This window comes from Erythrolamprus reginae, chromosome 12 (genome assembly GCF_031021105.1).
Source record: "Erythrolamprus reginae isolate rEryReg1 chromosome 12, rEryReg1.hap1, whole genome shotgun sequence".
Lineage (NCBI taxonomy): Eukaryota > Metazoa > Chordata > Lepidosauria > Squamata > Dipsadidae > Erythrolamprus > Erythrolamprus reginae.
Window position 1 is genome coordinate 16,659,941 of NC_091961.1, and position 25,059 is coordinate 16,684,999.

General features: G+C 43.6%; 1 protein-coding gene across 1 annotated transcript in view; it reads left to right on the forward strand.

The window, feature by feature from the left end:
* Positions 1-19,305, forward strand: part of LZTS1 (leucine zipper tumor suppressor 1) — a 109,697-nt gene extending 90,392 nt beyond the window's left edge. The window contains exons 2-4 of the mRNA XM_070765540.1: positions 13,406-13,893; positions 15,033-15,854; positions 16,705-19,305. Coding sequence (XP_070621641.1) covers positions 13,549-13,893; positions 15,033-15,854; positions 16,705-17,373 — 1,836 coding nt within the window. The 5' untranslated portion in view covers positions 13,406-13,548 and the 3' untranslated portion in view covers positions 17,374-19,305. The remainder of the gene's footprint in view (positions 1-13,405; positions 13,894-15,032; positions 15,855-16,704) is intronic.
* Positions 19,306-25,059: the final 5,754 nt, after the last annotated feature.

Sequence of the window (25,059 nt, forward strand, 5' to 3'; positions counted from 1 at the left end):
ACCCTTTTCATCCTAAATAACAATGACCTCTGCGATATCACAAGCAACTGTGTGCTTTTTGCCGACAACGTTAAACTTTTCAACACCACTGACAACACACTCACTCTCCAAAAAGACCTTGACTTTGTTTCAGATTGGTCTAACACCTGGCAACTTCAAATATCAACCAACAAATGCTCTACCCTCCACATCGGCAAAAAGAATCCAAACCTCATATATGAACTGAATAAACAAACCCTCACAGCCAACCCACATTCAGTAAAAGACCTTGGAATACTAATATCAAATGACCTAAGTGCTAAAGCCCACTGCAACTATATCGCCAAAAAGGCTTCCAGAGTTGTTAACCTGATCCTATGTAGCTTCTGCTCTGGCAATCTCACATTACTGACTAGAGCCTACAAAACGTATGCCAGACCCATCCTCGAATACAGCTCATCTGTCTGGAACCCACACCACATTTCAGACATCAACATTATCGAAAACGTCCAAAGATATTTCACCAGAAGAGCCCTTCACTCCTCCACTCGAAACAGAATACCTTACGAAAACAGACTAACTATCCTAGCTCTTGAAAGCTTAGAATTGCGGCGCCTAAAACACGATTTAAGTATTGCCCACAAGATCATATGCTGCAATGTCCTTCTGGTCAACGACTACTTCACCTTCAGCCGCAACAACACAAGAGCATGCAACAGATTCAAACTTAATATTAACCGCTCCAAACTTGACTGTAAAAAATATGACTTTAACAATCGAATCGTCGACGCGTGGAACTCATTACCGGACTCTATAGTGTCTACTCCAAACCCCCAACATTTCTCCCTTAGACTCTCCACGATTGACCTCTCCAGGTTCCTAAGAGGCCAGTAAGGGGCGTACATAAGTGCACTGATGTGCCTAACGTCCCCTGTCCAATTACCTTTCCTTTTCTCATATATCCTATATATTCTCTCCCTCTCATCCACTCCTCTTCTTTTTTACTTACTATCCCTATATATACTACTTAATGTCTATTTCATTCCATATGTATTGTATATTGGACAAAGAATAAATAAATAAATAAATCAACAACTACATCTATTTTATTTGCAACTCCCTTGTCATAAACTTCAACAAACTGCTTTATCCTCATTGGTTGGGGACAGAAATCATCCACATCTCTGTCCCCTTTACCTAGTTTAAATGCCTGTTCAAAAAAGTTTTGAACTCCTCACTGCGTACCTAGGTACCTCTGTATGATGTATGCAAACCATCCTTCTTAAACAACTCCCTATGAGACCACCTATTGACATCATGGTTAACATAACCAAAACCTTCAGCTTTACACCACTGCCTTAATCACACATTAAACTCTGCGATACAAGGTGTTTTATCCTCCTGACCACAAACCGGTAACACTTCTGAGAAAGTCACTGAATCAGTTATTCTGCCCTACCCCACGCTAAGACATTGGAAATCTCTTTTTACTAGATTAACATTTCTCTGGGACAAATAATTTGTGCCATGATTATGATTATGATTTGTTTGTTTGTTTGACGTATACTGCCCTTCTCCAAAGACTCGGATGCACCACCATATCAACATTATTAACTTTGCTCACAGCCTTGACAATATTTGTAATCCGCCTCCTGTCCCTGCTGACAGTGGCTCCTGGGAGGCACCTCATCAGCTTTACCACATTCTTTCTCTGTCCCAAATCAATACCTCTAACAGTTACGTCACCCACAAGAAAATTCATCCTCTTTTTATTTCTACTAACTGCACTTGATGGTTTGGTAACACTATGCACCTCACTTACAACAACTTCCCCTTGGAACATCCCCTCATCCTCCGCCCGAGACGCCTCGCTAATATCCGCAACAACCTTACCATTTAAATTCGTAAGAACATTATAGCAATTAGATACAGAGAGACCAAAATTGCTGTCTGTGCTCCACTGCATGTAATCTTCCTGAACCGACAGTTGTCCACACAGCCCTTCTCCCTGGGGGTGCACTGAGGAAGTGGAGGCTGCACACATGGCTGCATTACAGCACTTGGCTGGGACAATCTTTCCACTTCTGACTTCAGGGTACAAACTAGAACTGACTGCAGGGGACAGCAACCTAGAGATCTTGCCATATAAAGTAGGTGTCCTTATACAAAGCGGGCAGCACCCCAAGTTTCACTGCACCAATCCAGACATCTTAACTATTTATTGAAAAACAAGTACTTACCAAGAAAATCAACAACACCTGACACTACCAAACTCCTTTCAGTTTTGATTTGTAGTTATATGGTTCATGTGCCATCAGGCGTGCAGGCCACTACCTTTCTCTCCTCCTTCTCTCACTAGGTCTCAGGTCCCAGCCAGGAGCTCTAGCTCTGGCCTCTGTGAACTGAAAGTGCAATTGAAAATGGCTTTCCCCCTCCTTTTTATCCTTCCCAGTCAGTAGTTCCTCCCCAGCCTAATCTGTGAATGCTCTGTGTTTGAATTCAAACTGCCAATGAAATTGTCCCTTTCTTACCTTTCTCCTTCTCCAACAATTTATGATGGTTGAGCATCCCAGGATTACATGATTGGTATTTGTGATCTTCTCAGCTGACTTCCAACAAGCAAAATTGGGAAGCTGGATTTGCATAATAACTGCAGTGATTCACTCACAAATATAAGATTCTAAAATCAGGCATGATTAACTTAGAAACCGGCTTACTTAGCAGTGGAAATCCTGATCCCAGTTGTGACCATAAGTCAAGGACTATCTTATACCAAGTGTACCATGCTGCATTTTGTTTATTTAACATATATTTATGCAATTAAAAAAACAAAATATAAAACAAATCCAAATAAAAGGAAGGTTATCAACCCTGACAGCCAATAACCAATATGAGAAGCCAGGTGTTAAGAAAAATATAAAAATGTTTTCAGGATAAGTTGCCTCTTAATTGATACATATTAATAACTGTATAAATATTTGTATGTATGTAATTTTTACATAATGAAGCATTTATAAATGTTTGATGTGCAAAAATGTGGTCTATAAATGGATGGCTGACAAAAGCCAAATTTTGTTGCTTTTTCAATATCTCCAAAGGAAGAGTTAGTCCAATCCAGTATTCCAGCTTTATTTTCTTCTGCATCCAACTCAAAAATATGTCCATCCATTCAAAATTATCTCCATGCCCAACAGACTTAGCCTTTTTTTCTGACTTTATTGCAGTCCTGATGGATGCTTTCCAGACCATTCGTTACCTGCATGAATTTATAGACTTACTTGAAGATTAAAAGGAACTATCTATTAGAATCTGCTAATAGGCAGCACTGAAAAGCAGAACGGAGGTTTGGATTGGGTTGGAAACTGAAAATCTGTCTTCACAAGTGGGCGAACAGAATCTGTGCCCTACCATTTCCTCTACATAATGTTATTTCTGCCATCAGTCTCAGGCACCTTTTCCTTCAAGTCTCCATGCAATCTTTGTTCTCTCCCACACAGACTTCTACAGCTGCTTGGCTGGAAAATGTTTGCTTTCAAAAGGGGTGGATGAAGGCAGGTAGGAGAGGGAGGCTCATATTTTCTATTTGTGCTTATCTCCTTGGAACCTGAATGTTGTTTCTGTGGAGAAAGCAGGTGAAAAATCCACTAGGAAGATAGAACCACAGCCTTTCAGTTTTCACCTCCATGGCCAGCAAAAACCAAGGCACCTAAATAGTTGGTTTTATTGTTACATTAATCATGGTCCTGCAATGGTAGCATCAGTTCCAGTTTTCTAAGTAAGCCTCAGGAAAAATATGCTCCTCTACTTCCAGGCCAAGACATGTTGGAATTGCAAGGAATCCTATCTTTTTCACCCCAAGAAAATATTGCTTGCTCTCCAAGCATTTTCTGAAGTATGAGGATAATGATAACATACGGTGTGCTTTTCATACCAATTGCATTGGAGTTTGCTCCTCCAGACATTATTTGTAATTAGGTCCCACTTATATAGCTCTGTTGAGATACGTTAAAAGAGTGCAGGAAAATACAGGGAAAGCAAGTGGATTATTAACTTGATTGAGCCCAGTTTACAAAATCTGTTGAAACAAAAAATTCAGCCGGGGAAATTTGCTTCTGCTGGAGGTAAAGGGTTCAACATGTCATCTCTTCCTGGCAATTACCTGATTGTTATCATCCCCTCCCAATAGCTGATGTTTGCTTTTAAAAAAAAATAAATTATATGGAGCTTTGACATCACGGAGATGTCCTCCCTGGCTGGCCGAAACGTGGACTCCAGGAAGGACCTCTTCATGACATCAAAGCTCCGCCCATGGAATTCCCTATTGGGATTCCCCACCTCTGTTTGAGCCTCCCGACCAGCCGACAGCTCCGTGGCTCTTCTGCAAAGGTGACAGCTGGGTGGCGGCACTTCTTGGCGGTCTCCCGAACGTGAATCCAAACTTTTGCCGAACTTCCGGGTTCGGCGTTCAGGAGAATGCCGAGAAGCCCCCCCGGCTGTTTCAAAAGGTGACAGCCGGGCGGCGGCGCCCAGCAGAGCGCCGTTTTTGTGAATTTTTGTTTGTTTGCATGCATTAATCAATTTTACATTGTTTCCTATGGGAAACATTGCTTCGTCTTACGAACTTTTCACCTTACGAACCTCCTCCCGGAACCAATTAAGTTCGTAAGATGAAGTATCACTGTATTAGCAACACCACCTAGCTTTGTGTCATCAGCAAATTTGACAAGTTTTCCTTCAATTCCTTCATCTAGATCATTTATAAATATGCTAAATAGCACTGGGCCTAGGACAGTTGAAACATTCTTTCATTTGGATGTGCAACCATTTATTACCACTCTTTGAGTACGATCACTAAGCCAGTTTTGAATCCATCTAACTGTTCTTTTGTCAATCCCATACTTGACCATTTTTTCAATAAGGATGGGATGAGATACTTTGTCAAATGCTTTATTGAAGTCAAGATATACCACATCTACTGCATTTCCCTGATCAACCCATTTGGTAATTCTATCATAGAAAGAATTTAGATTAGTCTGGCATGACTAATCCATGTTGGTTCTATCCCTATCCAAGTGTTGGCACACATGCTGCTTTATAACTTGTTCAAGGAGCTTTCCTGGTATTGAAGTCTGACTCACAGGCCTGTAGTTTTCTGGTTCCACCTTTTTACCCTTTTTTGAAGATAGGGACAACATTTGCCCTTCTCCATTCTACAGGGACTTCTCCTGTTGTCCATGAATTTTCAAAGATCACTGCAAGTGGTTCTGCTATTACTTCTGCTAGTTCTTTCAGTACCCTGGGATGTAGTTCATTTGGGTCTGGAGATTTAAATTCATTTAAATTAGCTAAGAGTTCACTCACATTTTCTCTGTCTATTACCATGTATACTTGAGTATAAGTCGAGTTTTTCAGCCCAAAAAATGGGCTGAAAAACCAGGCCTCGACTTATACTTGAGTCACTGGCAGCACTCGGGCGCTGCAATGGCCTGAGAGCCGCCAGGGACTCCAATTTAGAGCAGAGGGCAGCTGCGGGAGACCGGAAAGAATTGGCTGCTCGGGCAAGCGAGCTGTGTAGGGGCTGGGCTGTTACAGCTCCCAAAAGGCAGGTGCTTCCGAAGCGCTCTTGGGGAAGTGGCTCCAGGAAGCATGGGGCCTCTCCTCACTGCAGGAATGGCAGGTGCTACCGAAGCACACGGGGAAGCAGCTGCGGGAGGCGCGGGGCAGTTGCCACCTCTCCCCACTGAAGGAAAGGCAGGCGTCTGCCTTTCCTTCAGCGGGGAGAGACAGCAACTGCCCAGCCCTTCCCCCAGCCGCTTAACTGAGCGCTTCGGGAAGGTGCCGCCTCTCCCTGCTGCAGGAAAGGCATGCGCACCCAAAGCGATGTCCCAAAGCGCTCTCCGGGAAGTGGCTGAGGGAAGGCGGGGCAGTTGCTGCCTCTCCCGAGCTAAAGGAAAGGCAGACACCTGCCTTTCCTTCAGCCGGGAGAGGCGGCAACTGCCCCGCACCTCCCGCAGCTGTTTCTCTGCACGCTTTGGGTGCGCCTGCCTTTCCTGCAGTGGGGAGAGGCGGCACCTTCCCGAAGCACTCAGTTAAGCGGCTGGGGGAAGGGCTGGGCAGTTGCTGCCTTTCCCCGCTGCAGGAAAGGCAGACGCAGCCGAAGCGCATGGAGAAGCGGCTGCGGGAGGCGCGGGGCAGTTGCCGCCTCTCCCGGCTGAAGGAAAGGCAGGCATCTGCCTTTCCTTCAGCTCAGGAGAGGCAGCAACTGCCCCGCCTTCCCTCAGCCGCTTCCCGGAGAGCGTTTTGGGACATCACTTCGGGAGCACCTGCCTTTCCTTCAGAGGGCAAAGGCAGCAACTGCCCCACCTTCCCTCAGCCGCTTCCCCAAGAGCACTTTGGGACAATCGCTTCAGGAGTGCCCTACTACCATTTACATCATGCTCATCTAGTTTATGTACTATTTGGGTATTCATATCTGTCTAGTAATTATTGCTATGGTTATTTTCAGTTTTATCTCTTGGCCTTTCAGCTTTTCATGCCTGCCGGACTAATCAAGGGGGTGGCAGGGGCTTGACTTATCTGTCATCTTCAGCTGATTCTTCATTCACTGTGCCAAATGCTGGCCTTGGCAACAGTGGTTGCTAAAAGCCTCTTTTTGTTCCTTGAGAGTAGCTCGCTGTACCACCATTGTCTCTGCCAGTTTCATTCTTCCACTCAATTCTGTATTGTTGCTGACAAAGTCTTTGATCTCTCAAAATTTTCCCCACTTGGGATTTTAAATTCAGCACCATGGTATGGTCAGCTTCAGAATCACTGCTGTCACTTACTGCAAATTTAAAATATATAGATAGGTAGATAGATAGATATGTAGATATAAAATATAATAATATACTGTTGTAATAGGTTATGGCACAAAACATAACATTCTGAGGAATGTTAAATATTGGAAGCATAGTCTTCACTGGATATTCTTTTCTAACTAATGTAATCACAAGACCAATGCACATTGGTTGGTACTCTGAGTGAGAGCATATTTAATTGCCCAGAATCACTTCTCATGAGATGGGTGGTTAAATAACTTTAATTAATAAAAAATAAATATGTAAATCTTTCTGTAGGATGGTACACAGTGGATGGCAGATTGACAGAATTTTATTGGTTTCCATTTTAATAAGTTACCAGTAGCCACTGCATTTTCCATCCTCGTCAATAAATTTTCCCAGGTTTTTTTGTGGCAAAAGTAGGTGTCTCGACTTATAATCGGGTCGACTTATACTTGAGTATATACGCTAAGTGTTTTGGTTCTTGTGTTCCTTCAATAGCAGAATGAAGGCCAGCTGTTGTTTTATGTCCTTTTTCAGAAAAAAAGATGCAAAATAAGTGTTCAGAAGTTCAGCTTTCTCAGTATTGTTTTTGATCAATTCACCATTTTCCCTCTGTAGAACTCCTATAGCATCTTTAGCTGTTCTTTTTCTTTTGGTGTACCCCCCAAAACCTTTTATTGCTTTTTACATTCCTTGTGAGACTCAGTTCATATTTAGCTTTAGCTTTTCTGACACTTGCCCTACAGTTGCTGCAGACTGCCTTATATTCTTCCTTAGAAATGTCCCCCTTCTTCCATTTCATAAACAGTGTTTTTTTTCCCTTTTTAGTAAGTTATTAAGATTCAGGTTCAACCACAGTGGCCTCCTTAGATGCTTCCCGTGTTTTCTTCTTTTGGGAATTGTTGAAGATTGTGCTTCTAGAATCTCATTTCGCAAGATTTTCCATCCTTCTTGGACATTTCTGTCCTTTAAGACTTCCAACCATTGTATTCTTCCTACCCTCCTTCTGAGTCCATCAAAATCTGCTCTTCAGTTTTGAAGTCTGAGTCCTCTCAGGTCTTCCTCCCTTTATTATGTAGAATTCAATTATTGCATGGTCACTGCAGCCCCTGGTCCCAGCCACCCTTACTTCCTCAACCATTTCTTCCTTGTTGGTAAGAATTAAATCCAGGATAGCAGATCCTCTTGTTTTTTTCTTCCATCTTTTGGCAAATAAAATGATCAGCTAGAGAAGATAAAAATTTAGTAGACTCGTAAGTTTTGCCCAAGAGAGATCCCCCCCAAAATGTCTGGATAGTTAAAATCCCTCATAATCACAGTAACATGTTTATTTGAGACCATAGTCATCTGTTGTAGGAAGAGTTCGTCCATATCTTCTGTTTGTCCAGGAGGCCTATAATAAACTTCCACGATGGTGTCCTTTCTGTTTTTTTCACCTTGTATTCTTACCCAGATAGTTTCTGCAGAGCTTCCATTTTCTAAAATTTGAATCTCTGAGGAGGTATATGTTTCCCTAATATACAATGCAATGGTACTGTACTTCCCCTTTTGTTAAGTCTGTTTCTTATAAATAAGTTGTAACCTCTAAGCTTTGTATTCCAATCATGTGTCTCATCCCAACAGGTTTCAGTGATACCTATGACATCATATTTATTTTCTTGTGTTAGAATCTCCTATTCTTCTTTTTGGTTTCCCATGCTATGTGAATTAGTGTAGAAGCATTTTAGTTTGTGATTTAGCTTGCCTTCTCTGGGTCTCTCCCAAATATTATGCCTGTGTTATTCTCTTTTTATTTGGCCAGTATGATTGTCCTCTGCATTCATTGGCTGTGCATGTTTGCCTACCCTTTTACTTCCCTTCCCCTTCTGCTTTAGTTTAAAGCTCTCCTGATGAGTGATGCATGACACCTTCCAAAAATATTCTTTCCCATTCTTGTAAGGAGCAACCCATCCCTTGCCAAGAGTCCATCATATCCTATATGAATTCATGAATCTACCTTATGATTAGCCCCAGATAATTTACCACATGGCTTGAATTACATATTGCTGTTACAAACTCATTGCATTTATAGATGCCATATGAATCTTTCATAGGCAGCATCTTCTATCACATTGAAGGATGGAAATGTAGTTTGAGTGGCAGAAAGTAATGGCCCAGGGTGATAAACCGTGGTGGAATCTTCATCTAGACTGGGAGGGTGCTGTTAAGAGGAGGCAAGCTTAGAGTCTCTACCCTGCAGAAAGCAGCACAGGCCTGACTTCATCCAAAATCACTTATCTGATCATTCCCAAGGGAATGTGTTCAATTTACTGAGATTCTAATAAAACAGGAGACTAACAACAAAGCTTCTGCTTCAAACTGTCCTCTATTCTGATTGTTTGCTCCTGACCTTATCCCAGCCCTTTCCTCTCCTTATATCTTCTGTCCCTTAAGGCAGTGGTCTTATTCTTTTCTGATAGCAATAGCACTAAGACCTATATACCACATCATAGTGCTTTATAGCCCTCTCTGTTTTCAGAGTCAACATAAAGCCCCCAACAATCTGGGTCCTCATTTTACTGATCTTGAAAAGATGGAAGGCTGAGTCAACCTTGAGCCGGTCAGAATCGAACTCCTGGCAGTGGGCATAGTCAGCCTGCAATACCAGATTCTAATCACTGTACAACTACAGCTCTTGTGCTAAGCAGTCCTGGTATAATCTTTCAGTTTTCCACCTGGTTCAGTATGGTTTATATTGACTGATATGGTTGTCTAGCACTTCCAAAGGACTCCTTTTATTGGCTGGCTGTTGGTCTTTGGTTTTAAGTATTGTCTGTCTGACATTTTCCACCAATATGTCTGTTTATTGACTGGTGGAAAACAAGTCAACAAATATTGACATCAATCCAGTCCACCAATTGCTGAAAATGAAAGAACTGCATCAACCATGATATTGATGATAGCATTTAAAATGAACATATAGGAACCTTACTACGCAACAAAATCACAACCAATCAGTTCGCAAGAAATCAGACCATGTCTTGGTAACAACAACCAGCCATTCAAACAGATCAAAACCAGACCATGCCTCAGAAGTATGACAACAACAACACTAATGTACATCACACAGTCATTGTGTGATATAAATTACAGACACACAGATTAAAACCAAAGACCAAACAGTCCGAAGTCAGATCATGACTCACAAGTAACCAAACAACATGCACACTGATTGTATCACATAAAAAGGCATTTAAAGGCCAGTGCTCTGACAGACTAGTGCACAATTCAATGGTGATGAAACATTTGTAACTAAATTGCCAAGGTCAGAGCTCAAACCAACAGCCCAAGTGGGATATAAATCTAATAAATAATTGATAAAAAATAATATAATAGCGTGAAATATTTTTTTTAAAGAGTTGTTTCATGGCAGGTGACATGTATACAGAAACCATTGTTGCCCACCAGGGATATGAGTCTACCAATTGTTAAATGTCTAGATCATGGTCTGCAACCCTAAAAACTCAAAAGAGCCATTTGGACCTGTTTCCCCACAGAAAAGAAAACAGGGCAAAAGGTATCTCCTCTCCTATCTTCTTCTCTTCTGTTCTCTCTCTTCCTCTCTATCTCTCTTTCTCCCTCTTTCTCTCCTCCCTCCCCCCTCTCTCTCATCTCTCTTTCTCCCTGTCTCTCTTTTTATGTCTCTTTCTCTCCTCCCTCTCTCTTTCTCCCTCTCCTATCTCTCTCTCTCTCTCTCCCTCTCTCTCTCTCTCTCTCTCTCTCGTGTGTGTCTTCCCCCTTGAACCATTTCTAAGAGCAGGGTTGGAGTGTTGAGGGCTTTTTTGGCTAATGTTATTCTTTGATTGCTTTTTACCATATGATTTAAATCCAAGAGTCATTTCAGGTTTCCAGATACAGTAATCCCTCACCTATCGCTGGTGTTACGTTCCAGACCCGGCCGCGATAGGTGAAATCCGCGATGGGGAATTTATCGACTGATATTACTTATTTAAGTATTTATATTGTAATTGTTTGGTTGGTTTTCATTGTTTGAAGTGTTTATAAACCCTTCCCACACAGTATTTATTTTAGATACAGTATTTAAATACAGTATTTACAATTTTAGATATTTTCTTTTTTTTTTAAAAACCTGCCGATCGAGTTTGGTAGGCTGTTTAAATCTGCCGATCGACTTCCTCAGAAACCCGCGATGAAGTGAAGCCGCAGTAGGTGAAGCGCGGTATAGCGAGGGACTACTGTAAATGTACAGTGATCCCCCGCTCGTTGCGAGGGTTCCGTTCCAGGACCCCCCGCAACGAGCAGGTTTTCGCGAAGTAGCGCTGCGGAAGTAAAAACACCATCTGCGCATGTGCAGATGGTGTTTTTAACTTCCGCAGCGCTAGCGAGGAGCCGAAGATTGGGGGCGGCGCGGGTGTTTTAAAACGTCGCCGCCGACATGGGGGGCTTGCTAGCACCCCCCCAAACCCCCAACCCGGGTTTGGGGGGGTGCTAGCAAGCCCCCCATGTCGGCGGGGATGTTTTAAAACACCCGCGCGGCTTTCCAATGAGTCCCGAAGACAAACGCGGAAGTTTGACGTTTGTCTTCGGGACTCATTGGAAAGCTCCGATCGTTTTAAAACAGTTGCGCCATTCTCCGCTGACTCCTGGCGAACTTCCCCGCTTTAGGAGTTAGCGGAGAACTGCGCGCCTGCTTGGCTTCCCTCGCCAGCGCAGCCAACGTGCGCTACGATCTTCCGGGCGAGCCAGGCTCAGTGACGGAAGGCAGCCGCTTGGCCCGGGATGCTGGGCCGAGAGGAGCCGGGCTTGATCCGCTGAGCCTGGCTGGCCCGGAAGATCGTAGCGCGCGTTGGCTGCAGCGGCGGCGACATTGCTGCCGGCTTGGCTTCCCTCGCCGCTGCAGCCAACGCGCGCTACGATCTTCCGGGCCAGCCAGGCTCAGCGGATCAAGTCCGGCTCCTCTCGGCCCAGCATCCCGGGCCAAGCGGCTGCCTTCCGTCACTGAGCCTGGCTCGCCCGGAAGATCGTAGCGCGCGTTGGCTGCAGCGGCGGCGACATTGCTGCCGGTTTGGCTTCCCTTGCCGCTGCAGCCAACACGCGCTACGATCTTCCGGGCGAGCCAGGCTCAGTCACGGAAGGCAGCTGCTTGGCCTGGGATGCTGGGCCGAAAGGAGCCGGGCTTGAAGATCGCAGCGCGCGTTGGCTGCGGTGGCGAGGGCTTGCGATGGAGGGTGGAGGAAGCGGCCATGGGAGGGCGAGCTGCCTCAGGGAGGAGGATCGGGCGGGACCAGGTGGGGGCTGGAATTTCTCCAGGGCGAAGGGCGGGCGAGCGGCGAAGGGCGGGCGAGCGGGTGCTGGGGAGGGCTTCTCGCCCTCCCGCCAGCAAGAGGGGGAGCGAACGGCGTGGGCGGGCGAAGGGCGGGCGAGCGGCAGCGAGGAGTTTGCGTGGGCGGTGGGGAAACTCCTCGCTGATGCCAGCAAGAGGGGGAAGACCCAGGGAAGCCGCCCAGCAGCTGATCTGCTGGGCGCCATCTACGCATGCGTGCCCATAGAAAAAAAGGGCACGCATGCGTAGATGGTGTTTTGACTTCCGGGTTGAAAAATCGCAAATTACCCTGTTCGCAATGGTCGGGGACGCAATAACCGGGGGATCACTGTATCTCTTTTGTCCCCCTGCTTGCCTCCCTCTGGGCTGAACCTACCACTGGCTGGCCCTGCTCCTTGGCCTCCCATCCCAATCACTCCTTGCCTGCCCTGAGAAGCTCTCTGCCCCGAAACACTGGCCCAGCCCAGCTTCGGCTGCATGTTGTAATGGGCTTCAGGAGGAGGAGGGGATCCTATCTCCCCCATTGTGAAGCATGCTAAATTTAACTGAGCTGCGAGAGCAGCGGGCAGGCTATGGAATTGGTGAGAGCAGTGGGCCAGTGTCTTGGGGCGGAGAGCAAGTAGTGCATCTCCCTGAGCGACTGAAGTGCATGCAGCACCAACAAGAGCCAGAAGAAGAGGCAAGTACAGGGACGCTTTGCTCCCACTCTGAAATATGGAGAAAGTCTCCATCTGTCACTCTTCTCTTGGCAGACAAGGAGTAACTGGAAGGGGAGGGTGAGGGGTGGGGCCAGCCACTGGTGGATTCAGCTGACAGGGAGCTACAGTAGGGAGACAAAGAACTGCATGCAGCTCTGGAGCCACATGCTGCTCCAGAATTGTGGATTGCCGACACCCGGTCTAGATATTTTCTGTCATCCAGGTCATGGTTGTCTCAGAAGTGCTTTTTCCTTAAGGACATTTTGCTTCTCATCCAAAAAAACTTCAGTTCTGAATGAATTGAAGTCGGTTCTGAAGTGTCAGAACTGAAGAAGCTTCTTGGATAAGAAGCACAACATCTTCAAGGAAGAACAAAGTCTAGTTGCCTTTTGAAAGAGAACCTTTAGAACTTCCAGATGTTACTTCAAATGCTCCATCACTTGGCCTTGCTGAATTTATGAATTTGCAATCCTTTTACTCTTGGTGAAGGCATTGCAACTTCTATCCTAAGCTCAAGCAAATCCACAGTCTTGTTTTGGAGCTGTCCTCTCATTTAGTCTCGTGTTCTTTTCTCATTCCACCAGAATTGCTGCTTTTCGGCACAGCAAGACTTTGGCTATGACCACACCACCTTTGCCTCTCAGCAGTCAGGACAGCCTCGTAAAAGCCAGTCCTTGGACAATATCCCTTGGACACTCTCTCTACTTCTCTATTCAAGGTTTTAATCATGGGAAGCGTCAGTAGCCTTATCTCTGGACACAACTTCCACAGTAAGCATTGTCGGGCCTCTCAGTACAAGCTGCGTAAGTCATCCCAGCTCAAGAAGCTGAACAGGTACTCTGATGGTCTGCTGAAGTTCAGCTTCTCCCAAGAAACTGGCCACAACAAGTCCAGCTCCAAAGGCAATAAGAATGAGGACTTCTTTTACATCAAAGTGAACCAGAAGGCACACCGATCAGACTATGCACCACTCTCAGGTGGTGAGCTGGAAGGTCAGGCTGGGACAAGCAGTGGTGATTATGGTACCCCAACACCCCCCAAACTGAAGCCAGGCTCCAACCAGCTGGAACTAGTGAGTTGAGTTAAACTTGATCATTATAATTAAGGGGTAGGAAATTGGTAGCCTCAGACTTGTGTAAGATTCCTGGGTCTCCCATCCCTTCTGTAGACCTCAGAACCCTAGTTAATCAGCTTGATTGAAAACTAGAAAACCCATTTCCCAGTATATTGAAAACTTATGGAAACTGTATGACCTAAAGTGGCCATATCAACATTAAAAAATTAAGAAAAATTTGCAGTCTTTATCAAACTACATTAAGGGCAGCCTCTGTATAGAAGGACCTCTTTTGGTCTTTTGAATCAAATGATGAAATAATGTGGAATATCCTCATATTTATCCTGTGGATCAGTCAGTTATTCAAACAATACAAGTTGACTATTGAATTAATTGGTTTCCTGGATTTGTACAATACCCTAAATCTTTAAATAGATGGGCTAAATTCACACATAATATTCTAAGAAGTTAAAAACAAAACTTTTACTTGGCGCAGCATGTTGTATAAACATAACTGCTTCATTTGAGAAGCCTACAAACAGTATTTTAGATCTAAAGGGCTCGGGGGGGGGGGGGCTTCCCAAAATATACGGGTGAAAAAATTAAAAATGAACATGAAAACAGCAGTTCTTTCCCATTCTCATCCAATCAAAATCAAGCACAACCTGTTTTAACATGTTGTAGGAAGCTAGTGGAAACTCCCATGATAGTATAGGTAATCCTCAAGTTACAACCATAATAGTGCCTGTCCATCATGGTCATAACTTGTGATGGCTGTAAATCAGATCACCCATGTGATCAGCCAGATTTTGTAAACTTTTTTGTGTGATTGGTGAGCAAACCCCATGTTTGTTAAGCAAAACATTGGTTTGCTATAGGCCAAATTTTCCAAAAATCAGAAGTACCCCTTCAGCATATATAGTCAAATGACTTTGGAATACTACAAGTGGTCATAAACGCAGTGCAGTTGCCCAATACCCATGCAGTCACATGACTGGAACAGGCAGGGCTGACCATCCTAGCTTCAAAATTGGGTTGCAAGTACTCTTAGGAAAAGCCTTTGTAACTTCAAGCCATTGCTAAGCAGCTGGTCATAAGTGGAGGACTACCTCTCTATATAGAGGAAACTGTATTAACTATTCTCTCCTTCTGCCCAGGTTACAGAGAAGAGTGTGGCAAGGGCCACTGCTTTCCAACCAGTTCTCCCTCACTCAAACACGGTTCTCCATTCTTCTCCTGATCACAGCAATGCTGTTCAGCAGTTCCCAACCCAAGACAAAGCCAAAGATCTGGAGAATAAGCCTGCTCTTTGTTCTGGAGGACTTTCAGACTCGGGGAGGAACTCTATGTCCAGCCTGCCCACACACAGTACAGCAAGCAGCTACCAGCTGGACCCCCTGATTACTCCTGTTGGCCCCATCAACCGATTTGGAGGCTCTGCTCACAACATCACTCAGTGTGCCATCCTTCAGGAGAGTAACATGATGAGCTTGAAAGCTCTGTCTTTCTCCGATGGGGGCACCAAGATCCTCAACCCAAGCAAGTCTTCCACTCATCCCCATATAACTGAGAACAGTGTTTGTGTTCGTTCACCCATCTCCACAGAGGAGTCCGCCATTCAGGAACTGGAGCAGAAACTGATGGAGAGAGAGAGTGAGCTGCAGGAGCTCCAGTGCAGCTTTGAAGAAAAAGAGATCGCTTCCTGCCAAAGCTATGAAGAGAAGCAAAGGCGTTGCCGGGAGGAGATGGAAGGATTGAAGCAGAAATGCAACAGCAAATTAAAGCAGACATCTCAGAAGAATCAGCGAGTGCAACAACTCTTGCAACTGCAGGTATTCCAGCTGCAGCAGGAGAAGAAGCAGCTACGAGAGGAACTGTCCAACTTGATGAAAGAGCAGGACCTTCTGGAGAACAAACTGAGGACCTATGAGAAAGAGAAGACTACCTTTGCTCCTGCACTAGAAGAAACACAGTGGGAGGTAAGACTGTACTGTACTTTAGTAAAGGGGAAACTTGTTCCTGTTTTCTATATTGTTTAGTCAAAATTAAAGATAAAATTTCCCGACTGGTCATATCCAATTCTGGGAGCAGTACTCATCTTCATTTCTTAGCTGAGGGAGCCACCATTGTCCAAATAAATTTCCGTGGTCATGTGGCCAACATAACCATATGCCAAGGCATATAAAATGTGGAACACTGTTACCTTTCCCACAATAGTACCTACTTAGCTACTCATATTTGCATGCTTTCGAACTGCTAGGTAGGCAGGAGTTGGGGCAAGGATGGGAGCTCACCTGGTCGTACAGTGCTCAGGTCTTGAACCCAGACTGTCAGCTTTCCAGCTGACAAGCTCAGCCTCTTTAAACTCTGAACCATCATGCTCCCTTAGACAAAATTAATACCGGTCCAAAAACGTTTTAGTAAAAAAAAACCAGGATGTATGGTGGTGATGCTAGATGGAATTCCCAAAGTAGAGATGCCACAGCCTTCGAATTGCCATATGTTACCTGCAGTGATATTTGAGATAAAAGTGTAACAAATTGAAATGATTTTGTGATCCTGGTTGTAGGGACTTTCTCATGCAATGAGAATGTTCCCCCAGCTGCCTGCAAAGAGAGAAAATGCCCTTTTATCTTTCGTTAGGGCCATGCCTTCCCTTAGCTTCATCTTCATAGTTGATCCATGAAAAGATGCAATCTTTGACCTGATACTCCATACTTGCACCACCCATTTTCCTGTGCACAACAGACTGAATTGCAATGTAATCTAGGTCTCTGGCAGGTGAACATCTAGATGTGATCCTGATTCTAGCCTTACGTTTTCTTACAGGTTTGTCAGAAGTCTGGAGAGATCTCTCTTCTAAAACAGCAACTGAAAGAATCCCAGTCAGAGCTGATCAGCAAGACCAATGAGGTCCTCAATCTGAAGGCTCAGCTGAAGGACCTGCGGGCCAAGATGGAACTGTTGGAGATTAAAATTCAGGATTTGGAGGATTCACTGCATGCCAAAGCCATGGAACTAGAGGTATGTGAGAATGAACTCCAACGCAAGAAGAATGAGTCCGAGCTACTAAGGGAGAAAGTAAACTTGTTGGAACAGGAGATTGCAGAGTTGAGAACTGAACTGACCATCCTCAGGGAGGAGATGAAATGTGGTGTGCTTTCCATGGGCCTGGAGGAAAGCATGGTGGAGGATGCCCAACTCCTGTGGAGGGAAATAGAGAAGCTAAAAAAAGAGCTGCAGGAGGAACAGGACAGCAACAAGCAGATTACAGTCAGTTTTCAGCAAGAACGACAAACCTGGAAGGAGGAGAAAGAGAAAGTGATCCAGTACCAGAAGCAGCTACAGCAAAGCTACCTTCACATGTACAAAAGAAACCAAAACCTGGAGAAGATGCTTCAGCAGCTGGCTGCTGGGGAAGATGGTAAAGAGCCCTTGGATCTTGATCTCCATGGAACTGATGTTCCTTATGAGGACATTATTGCCACTGAAATCTGAATCTGAAGGGTGCTGTGTTGCCCACTGCAGAAAGATCTTGCTTGGGGTTATGTGTAACTTCAGAGAGTGCTTTTATTGGAGGTCCTTGTCTGGCCAAAACAAGCTAGCCACTGTCCATGCATTTCCACCCCCAACTTCTTTATCCAGGTGTACCTGACTGCTTTTGTAGGACCACCCATTAAGAAAAGGGAGAATTCCCAACTGACTTTTTCTGTCACAACATGATCCAACATAGGAGCAGCTTTGATAGAAAAGATACAAGAACCTCTGAGCCATTAATAATATGAGATAAGACCTGCTTGTATTTTCAGACTCTCTTAATTCCCCCATGAGAGGACTCTGAGCATACCCATTAAACTTTTAGTTAAGGAAGAGTAACTTGCACATCCAGCAAGAGCTGGTCATCATGGTCCTCAAGGGTAACCAGTTGTTCCATCTTTGCAGAACTTGGTATATTCTATCTGAATATTTAAGCATCAGATGGAACGATAGTAGCATTGTTGCATTATTAATCTATGAAGGACCTGCCTCCTTCAGAAATGATGGGTTAATATTCTAGAGTCACAGAAGCCATAATTTGTCAGTCAGCTACTGGATTTTCCCCATCCTTTACCCTTCTATTTACCCTTTGCCTCCATTTCTGAACAAGCTGAAGTTTGGAAGAGGTATATTTTTATTTATTGTGTGAGTGCACGTGCCTATAATGGAGATGGGAATTGGATTTTGAAATGCTCTTGTGTTTTTGAATAGGAATGTTCAGAGTTGTTTATTTAAAATGTGAATATTTGTATGTATGTATTATTGTTTTGCAAATAACTGGCATTTATTTTTCCACATTTCCTGTTTTGACCTGGAGAAAAAACATATTGGGTCTTCTGAGCTGATTGTGTCTATGGAAATAATTGGAAATATGGGTTTGCTCAAAGTGATGCTTTCTTTAGAAACATGTTAGCTTCCATTCCATGTTTTAAAAATTAAAAACTTATTTAAAAAGTAAAAGAGCTTGGAGGGAACCAAGGAATATACTGTATTGACAGACATATAACTTTATTTACTTAAAACATACATCTTGCAAAAAATCAACACCCAGTTCAAAGCAGCCATCAACAACAGTAAAAACATTAGTAAACTATTTTTAAATACAATGTTTTCCTCCAAATAAGACTCAGACTTATTTTCTTTGCAGCCCCAAAATAAGCACTAAGTCTTATTTTCAGGGGATATCTTACCTGCTTATCTTAAGACCACTGCAGCCAAGCCTCCCATATCCTGGCCCATTTTGTGCTGCTGCTCAACTTCTGCGGCCACTTGCAGGCAGACGCTGCATGGTTCATCATGCCATTGCTGCCGCATGCAACAGGAGGGGGCATTGTGCCATTGCCTTGCGGCATTCTGCACATGTGTGGCGGCACTGGTGGGATGTGCTATGTGGCATCCAGCAATCGTGTGACAGTGTCAGAACATGGGAGGCTTAGCTGTAGCAGTCCTAAGGTAAGCAGTGCAGGGCGTGTAGAGTAGCTCCATCCTTCCACCCTTGCCTTAGCTTGATTTTTTATGCCTGCACCTCACCCCATCTTGTACAACCAAAAGATGGGTGGGGCTTAACTAGGGCTTATTTTTGCAGTAGGGCTTATATTACGCATAGCTGTGAAAATTGGGCTGTTTTCAGGGTAAGTCATATTTTTGGGGGAAGCATGTATCAATTCCTACTATATTGAGGGATTAAGAGAACTGAAATGATTAAAAGAAGAAACATCAATAAAATTGTTATAACTACAGTAAAACAATAATATATGAATAGACTGCCTTACTAAATAGAAAGGTTTCTTCTTACTTTCAGAAGTTTTAAGGAGGGGACCAAGAACAAGGTCCTGTTCCCTATCAATTTTGAAATTGCTCCCATATATGGTAAACCATAATAAACAAGTATTTATTTGATTCCGTGTTTAGTATTTTTGGTTACTTAAGATTCCCTTCCTTACCTCCAGCCTCAAAACAAACAGTCAGGAAGACAATCTTGAAAAATAGTTTTCTTGACACCTGATTTCTGTTTGGGTAGCTTTGACCTTCTCCTTCCCATTGAGGAGAAATGTTCCTTGTAGAGTTTTATTTTTTATTTATTATTAGAGTTGAAAGGGTCCTTGAGGGTCATCAAGTCCAACCTCCTGCTCAAGCAGGAAACCCTACACCACCCCAGCCAGATGGCAGTTCAATTTTCTTTTGAATGTGTCAAGTGATGAGGCATTCACAACCTCTGCTGTTAACAATGTTAACAATGACTAGTTATCAATGGTCTTCACAGTTGTTTGGTGTAAAAGATTGAAAATATGGCTACCATCCTATGCCTTGCTAATGACCGCTTAAGAAAGCAGAACAGCAAAGGACTTGTGTCAAAGTAGCTATTAAAGGGCAGCCAAATTATTTTGGCACCTGGCACAAAAAAGAACCTTGTTGTTGTTGTTGTCATTATTGTTATTATTGTTGTTGTTGTTGTTGTTATTATTATTATTATTATTATTATTATTATTATTATTATTATTATTATACAACATTGCTCCCCCATTGTAACAGTTTTGGATGCTAGTGTGACATCAGAAATGATCCATCTCATCACCATGTCATGCTGTTCCACAGCAACATCATGTATAATAAAATGTCATATCAAAAATAGAAATGCAAAAAATGGAAAAGAAAAATCTGGTTTCAAACAAAAAGAAATTAACGAAGTTTAGAACTTAAATAATAATAGCTTTTTTACTGCCACCTGCATGGTTGAGTTCTTTGATTCTGAAAAAATGTGTACTTCAAAGCCACATTTCAAAGGTTATAATCATTGGCAGAACAGATGCTATTCATGTAGGAAGGTCTCAAGCTTCAAATTCAATTCCTGGTATTTTAATAGATAATTTTGTGGGACATAGTTTAGCTTGTCTATCTTCCTGTGTTTGTATAGTGAGGAAACCCAATAAGCATTCTTTTTTACAGTGATTTCAAAACATTGGTTGACTACACAACTCTTTTCTACTACTGTTCCTGTGAAATAGGAGAACCTTATATGATGCAAACAGCAGCATCCCAATTCTATCCATATTCAGGAGATACTCACATTCTCTAAATCTTGCCTTAACTAACATTGTTCTGGGTGAACAAGGCCAAAAGCATTTTTCTCTTTGTTCTCAGCACTTTCTGAACTTGGAGAAGCTCCAAGTTCCAAAATGTTGGGGGATTTCCAAAATGTCAGAATGTATGATTCTCCATGCTCTGATCGATGGGGGAGTCCAGGATGGGTCATCTCTAGTTCTCTAGCTCTATGACTATATTGAATAACTGAAGACATGCCTCTCTGATCATGGTCTCCAGTTTTTCAATGCAGTCTCAGCTCTTGGATGTGCTTTGTTTGGTTCCTGAAATCGAAGCTACTGTGATTAGTGTGATTTATTTCCTGGTACTTTCTTCCCGTCTCCCCTCAATCACAGTTTATTTTAATGAAGCAGAAAGGGAGCATTTTGAATTGGACGAACTCATGACCTCACAGTGCCCTCCGCTGGCCACCTCACTGGCTGGTGAGCAGTCAAGGCTTTGCTGAATTGCTGGCTGGTGATCAGTGCTTTGCTGACTAACCGTGGCTGTGGTGCCAGCTCTTTCAAAGGCTCGGAGGGAGGAGCTTTTCTCCCTCATTCTGCCGAAAACCTTCAACGACTCATTGTTTTAGCAAGGCCTGCCAAGATTTTGGATGAACAATCAGCCTGAAAAAACGCAAATCATGGGTCAGGACTTGGATTCACCTCACCATATTACAATCTGCATAAGAATTGGAGGTCGTCCATGACTTTGTGTATCTTGGCTCAACCATTGCCAACACTCTCTCTCTAGATACTGAGCTGAATAAATTAGTAAAGCAGCCACCACATTCTCCAGACTTAAAGAGAATATGACTTAATAAGAAGCTGGCAGAACATATAAAGATCCAGGCTTATAGAGTCTGTATCCTGAGCACATTCTTGTATTGCAGCAAGTCTTGGACCCTTTATGCATGGCAAGAGAGAAAGTTGAATACCTTCCATACTTCTCCAAAGTATCCTTGGCATCAGCTGGCATGACAGAGTTCCAAATAGCGCAGTCTTGGAATGTGCTGGAATTTCTAGCATGTATACACTATTGAAACAGTGACATCGTCGTTGGCTTGGGCATGTTGTAAGAATGGATGATGGGTGGATTCTGAAAGAACTGTATGATGAACTAGTGCAGGGAAAGTGCACTAGATGGAGATCACAGCTGTGATATAAAGATATCTGTAAGAAGGTTTAAAAGGCCTTTGGAATGGACATTAACAGCTGGAAAACCTTGACCACTGATTGTTCAGCTTGGAGGCTAAAGACGCAGCATGGCCTCCTCCTTTTCGATGAAATACGTGTTCAGCAGGCGGTGGCAAAGAGGCAGTCCTGGAACCAGAAAAATCGGTGCTGGGCAGGGGACTGAATGGATCTGCCCTCAGTGTGGAAGGGATTGCTACTTTTGATTGGCTTTTTCAGCCACATTAGATGTTGTTCTAGGAGCTCTTTCCAGAGTATGATACCATAGTCTTTCAAGACTGAAGGTTAGCAATGTGTATGCATAGAGCTAGAGGATTAGAGATGATCCATCCTGGACTCCCACGTTGATCCACATGAGAAATTATGTATCAGGTAAGAACCAACATCCACTTTCTTCCATTCAGAGATAATGTATTGTATCTTGCATTTGTTTTTGCAAATCTTTTGTTCTTCATGCAACCAGCATCCTTGGGACTTGCCTAAGTGGCTAACAATCCTGTTTCTCTATGTCGTTACAAACTACGAAACACTCTTGTGTCACTGAATATTAAGTCTAACAGCATTTGTCACCCTCTGTCTGCCAATCAGCTAATTGGGTTTGTGCACATATGCTTCTGATTAGCAAAATTTGCATTGTTAATTGCAGTTTTAGACACCAGCCCTGTCCCTGATGAAACACCCAGTTGTGCCCAGGGAGCTAATTATCTCTGAAGAAGAGGGAGTCTGGATGATAGTAGTCATTTTCCTGCTGAGCTGATAAAAGTTCTTCTCCACCATTCTGTTTGCTCTTCCACTCATTTTGCATCAGGGCAGGAACCCAGCTGTTGGCAGGCACAATTAAAAGGAGGAATTGTTTGCAAAAATAATCTGTTTCTCCCCCTTCTGTGGTGAATTGTTTGGAGATAGTGAAGAAAAATTGGATATAACTTTTAATTGTAAGAAGTATTGGTATCCTGCCCTCCAGTCTGATTTTGTCAGTAAACATATATTGAAGCCTTTAGCATAGATCCAAATTTAGAAAATCTTCATGAAGCCAATAAAGTTTACTCTCTTGCCTCTGTCTTCAAATTCTGTCAACAAACTCAAGGCTTTATTCTCCAGATCCTGCTATTTGGGGAACATATTGTCTCTTAATCTTTGTTAAGTTGTAAAACAGAGTATACAACTTTATTAAGGAAGGGAGTGGGTTATTTAGTGGGTTTTGCAAAAAAGGGGGGGAGCTGTATGGACTGCAGCTATATAACATTCATTTCTCCTGTGGATTTTCCTTCTTCTGGTAAGAACGAATTACTTATCTCTAAACAAGACAGACCTTAATATGTCAGTTTGTATGACCCAAGAAATAGTATAAATTTGCCTGTCATATTTTAACCTAGTCTGGTATATAGAGCTAGACTGTCATTACTCTTCAACACTACAGTGATTTGTGTATACTCAGTAAATTGGGATAGTGACTTACTTTTGGATTGTTCTTCTTTGTGAAGCATTCTAGAGCAATATATAATTCCCACCACACACCCTTAAAATACTTTCAATCTAACACTGCTATCAATACATCTAAAAGAAAGTAAACAAAACTTGAAGCAAAATTCATATTTTCAAAACTGAACAGACTGAGACCTATAATTGAGCAATTGAGATGTATAATTCCTTTGGCATGTCTTCAATTCTCATTGGAGAAGATGGGATCAGCCATACATCTTTAAGACTGGTGTTTATGAGAAGGGGCCCACCCCTGATTCAAAAGTGGGTTATCAGCAGTTTCTGACCCGCTCTGGAGAACCAGTAGCAGGAATTTTGAGTAGTCCGGAGAACCAGTAGTGGAAATTTTTGAGCAGTTCGGAGAACTGATAATAAACATTTTTGAATCCCACCACTGCTCTGATTGTCCTGGTGCAAACCAATGTTATGAACAAAACTTCTTCAGCTGCATGATATGGAGGAGTACTTGAATTCTAAGTCAATAAACCATGAATAACCATAGACAAATATGTTAAGGGAATTATAACTGATATGCCTTAGATATAGGTAGACATTCAATTGGGATGGCTCTTTTGTGCTGGCCCAAAATAAAGTAGAGCAATCCAAATTGTGAGAAATCACATTTTGTTTCCCATCACCGGCACTGGCAATTAGGTCAACTGGTCCTCACCAGACCAGCAAACTCTGTGTATTTGTCTATCAAGAGGTGTTTTCTGCATCAATGACTACTTTCTCCAGAAAAAAATCTGGTTCATTTGGTCAAAACAGTTGTCTGTTCACTTTTTACATTCTGTAGACTGCTTCAATACAGATGTGGGAACTTACTTTGACTTTGAAGCATTCTACTATATTATAGAGCCGGGGTGGCGCAGCAGGTAGAGTGCTGTACTGCAGGCCAGCGGTTAAAATCTCATCATGGGCTCAAGGTTGACTCAGCCTTCCATCCTTCTGAGGTGGGTAAAATAAGGACTCGGATTGTGGGGGCAATATGCTGGCTCTGTTAAAAAGTGCTATTGTTAAAATGTAACCACTCTGAGTTTAAGGAGCAGGGCAGCATAAAAATTGAACAAACAAATACAGTGATCCCTCGATTAGCACGGTCTCGATTAGTGCGAAACGCTACAACACGGTTTTTCAAAAAATATTAATTAAAAAATACTCCACGGTTTTTTTGCTATACCACGGTTTTTCCCACCCGATGACGTCATACGTCATCACCAAGAGTCACTTCTCTGTCTCTTTCTCTTTCTTTCCTGTCATTCTCTGCTTCAATCATTTTCTCATTTCTCTTTTTTTCTCCCCTTTTTTCTATCATTTCTCTCTCTCTTTCTTCCTCTCTCACACTCTCTTCCTCCCTCTCTCATCTCTTTCTTTCCTTCTCTCTCTTTCCTTCTCTCTCCCCCCTCCACTTGCCCACGAGAAGAAAAAAAGCAACCTCTGCCGGGCAGCTCCCCTTGTGCCCCCGCTTTGTGCCTGCCTCTTGTCCCTCTCTTTTGGGGATTTTTTTTTCTTTTCTGTCTGAGTGCGTCTGTGTGAGCGCGAGAGAGGGAGTGCGTGTATGTGTGTGTGTGTCTGTTGCGGCTTGGGCTGGTCGGCCTCGGAGGCGGGAGAAGGCGAAGAGGTAGCAAGCGGGGAAACCGGCGGGGTGGATGGCGGCGGCGGCGTGTGTGTGTGTGGTGGCCGCCTTCAGCTTGGGGTCGCCGCCGGCGTGCTCGAAGGATGCGCCACCGCCCGCCTTGGAGCCCTCGAAAGCCTCGTCGTCTTCTGTGCTCTGCTCGCCGCTGCTCTCCAAGCGGGGCGCAGCAGCTGGGAGCGCGCGCCTTTTCTCCCCTGCGTGGATCCTGGCTAGCCGTCGCGCCTCTCTTGAAGATGGGGAGCCTGGCGACGCGCT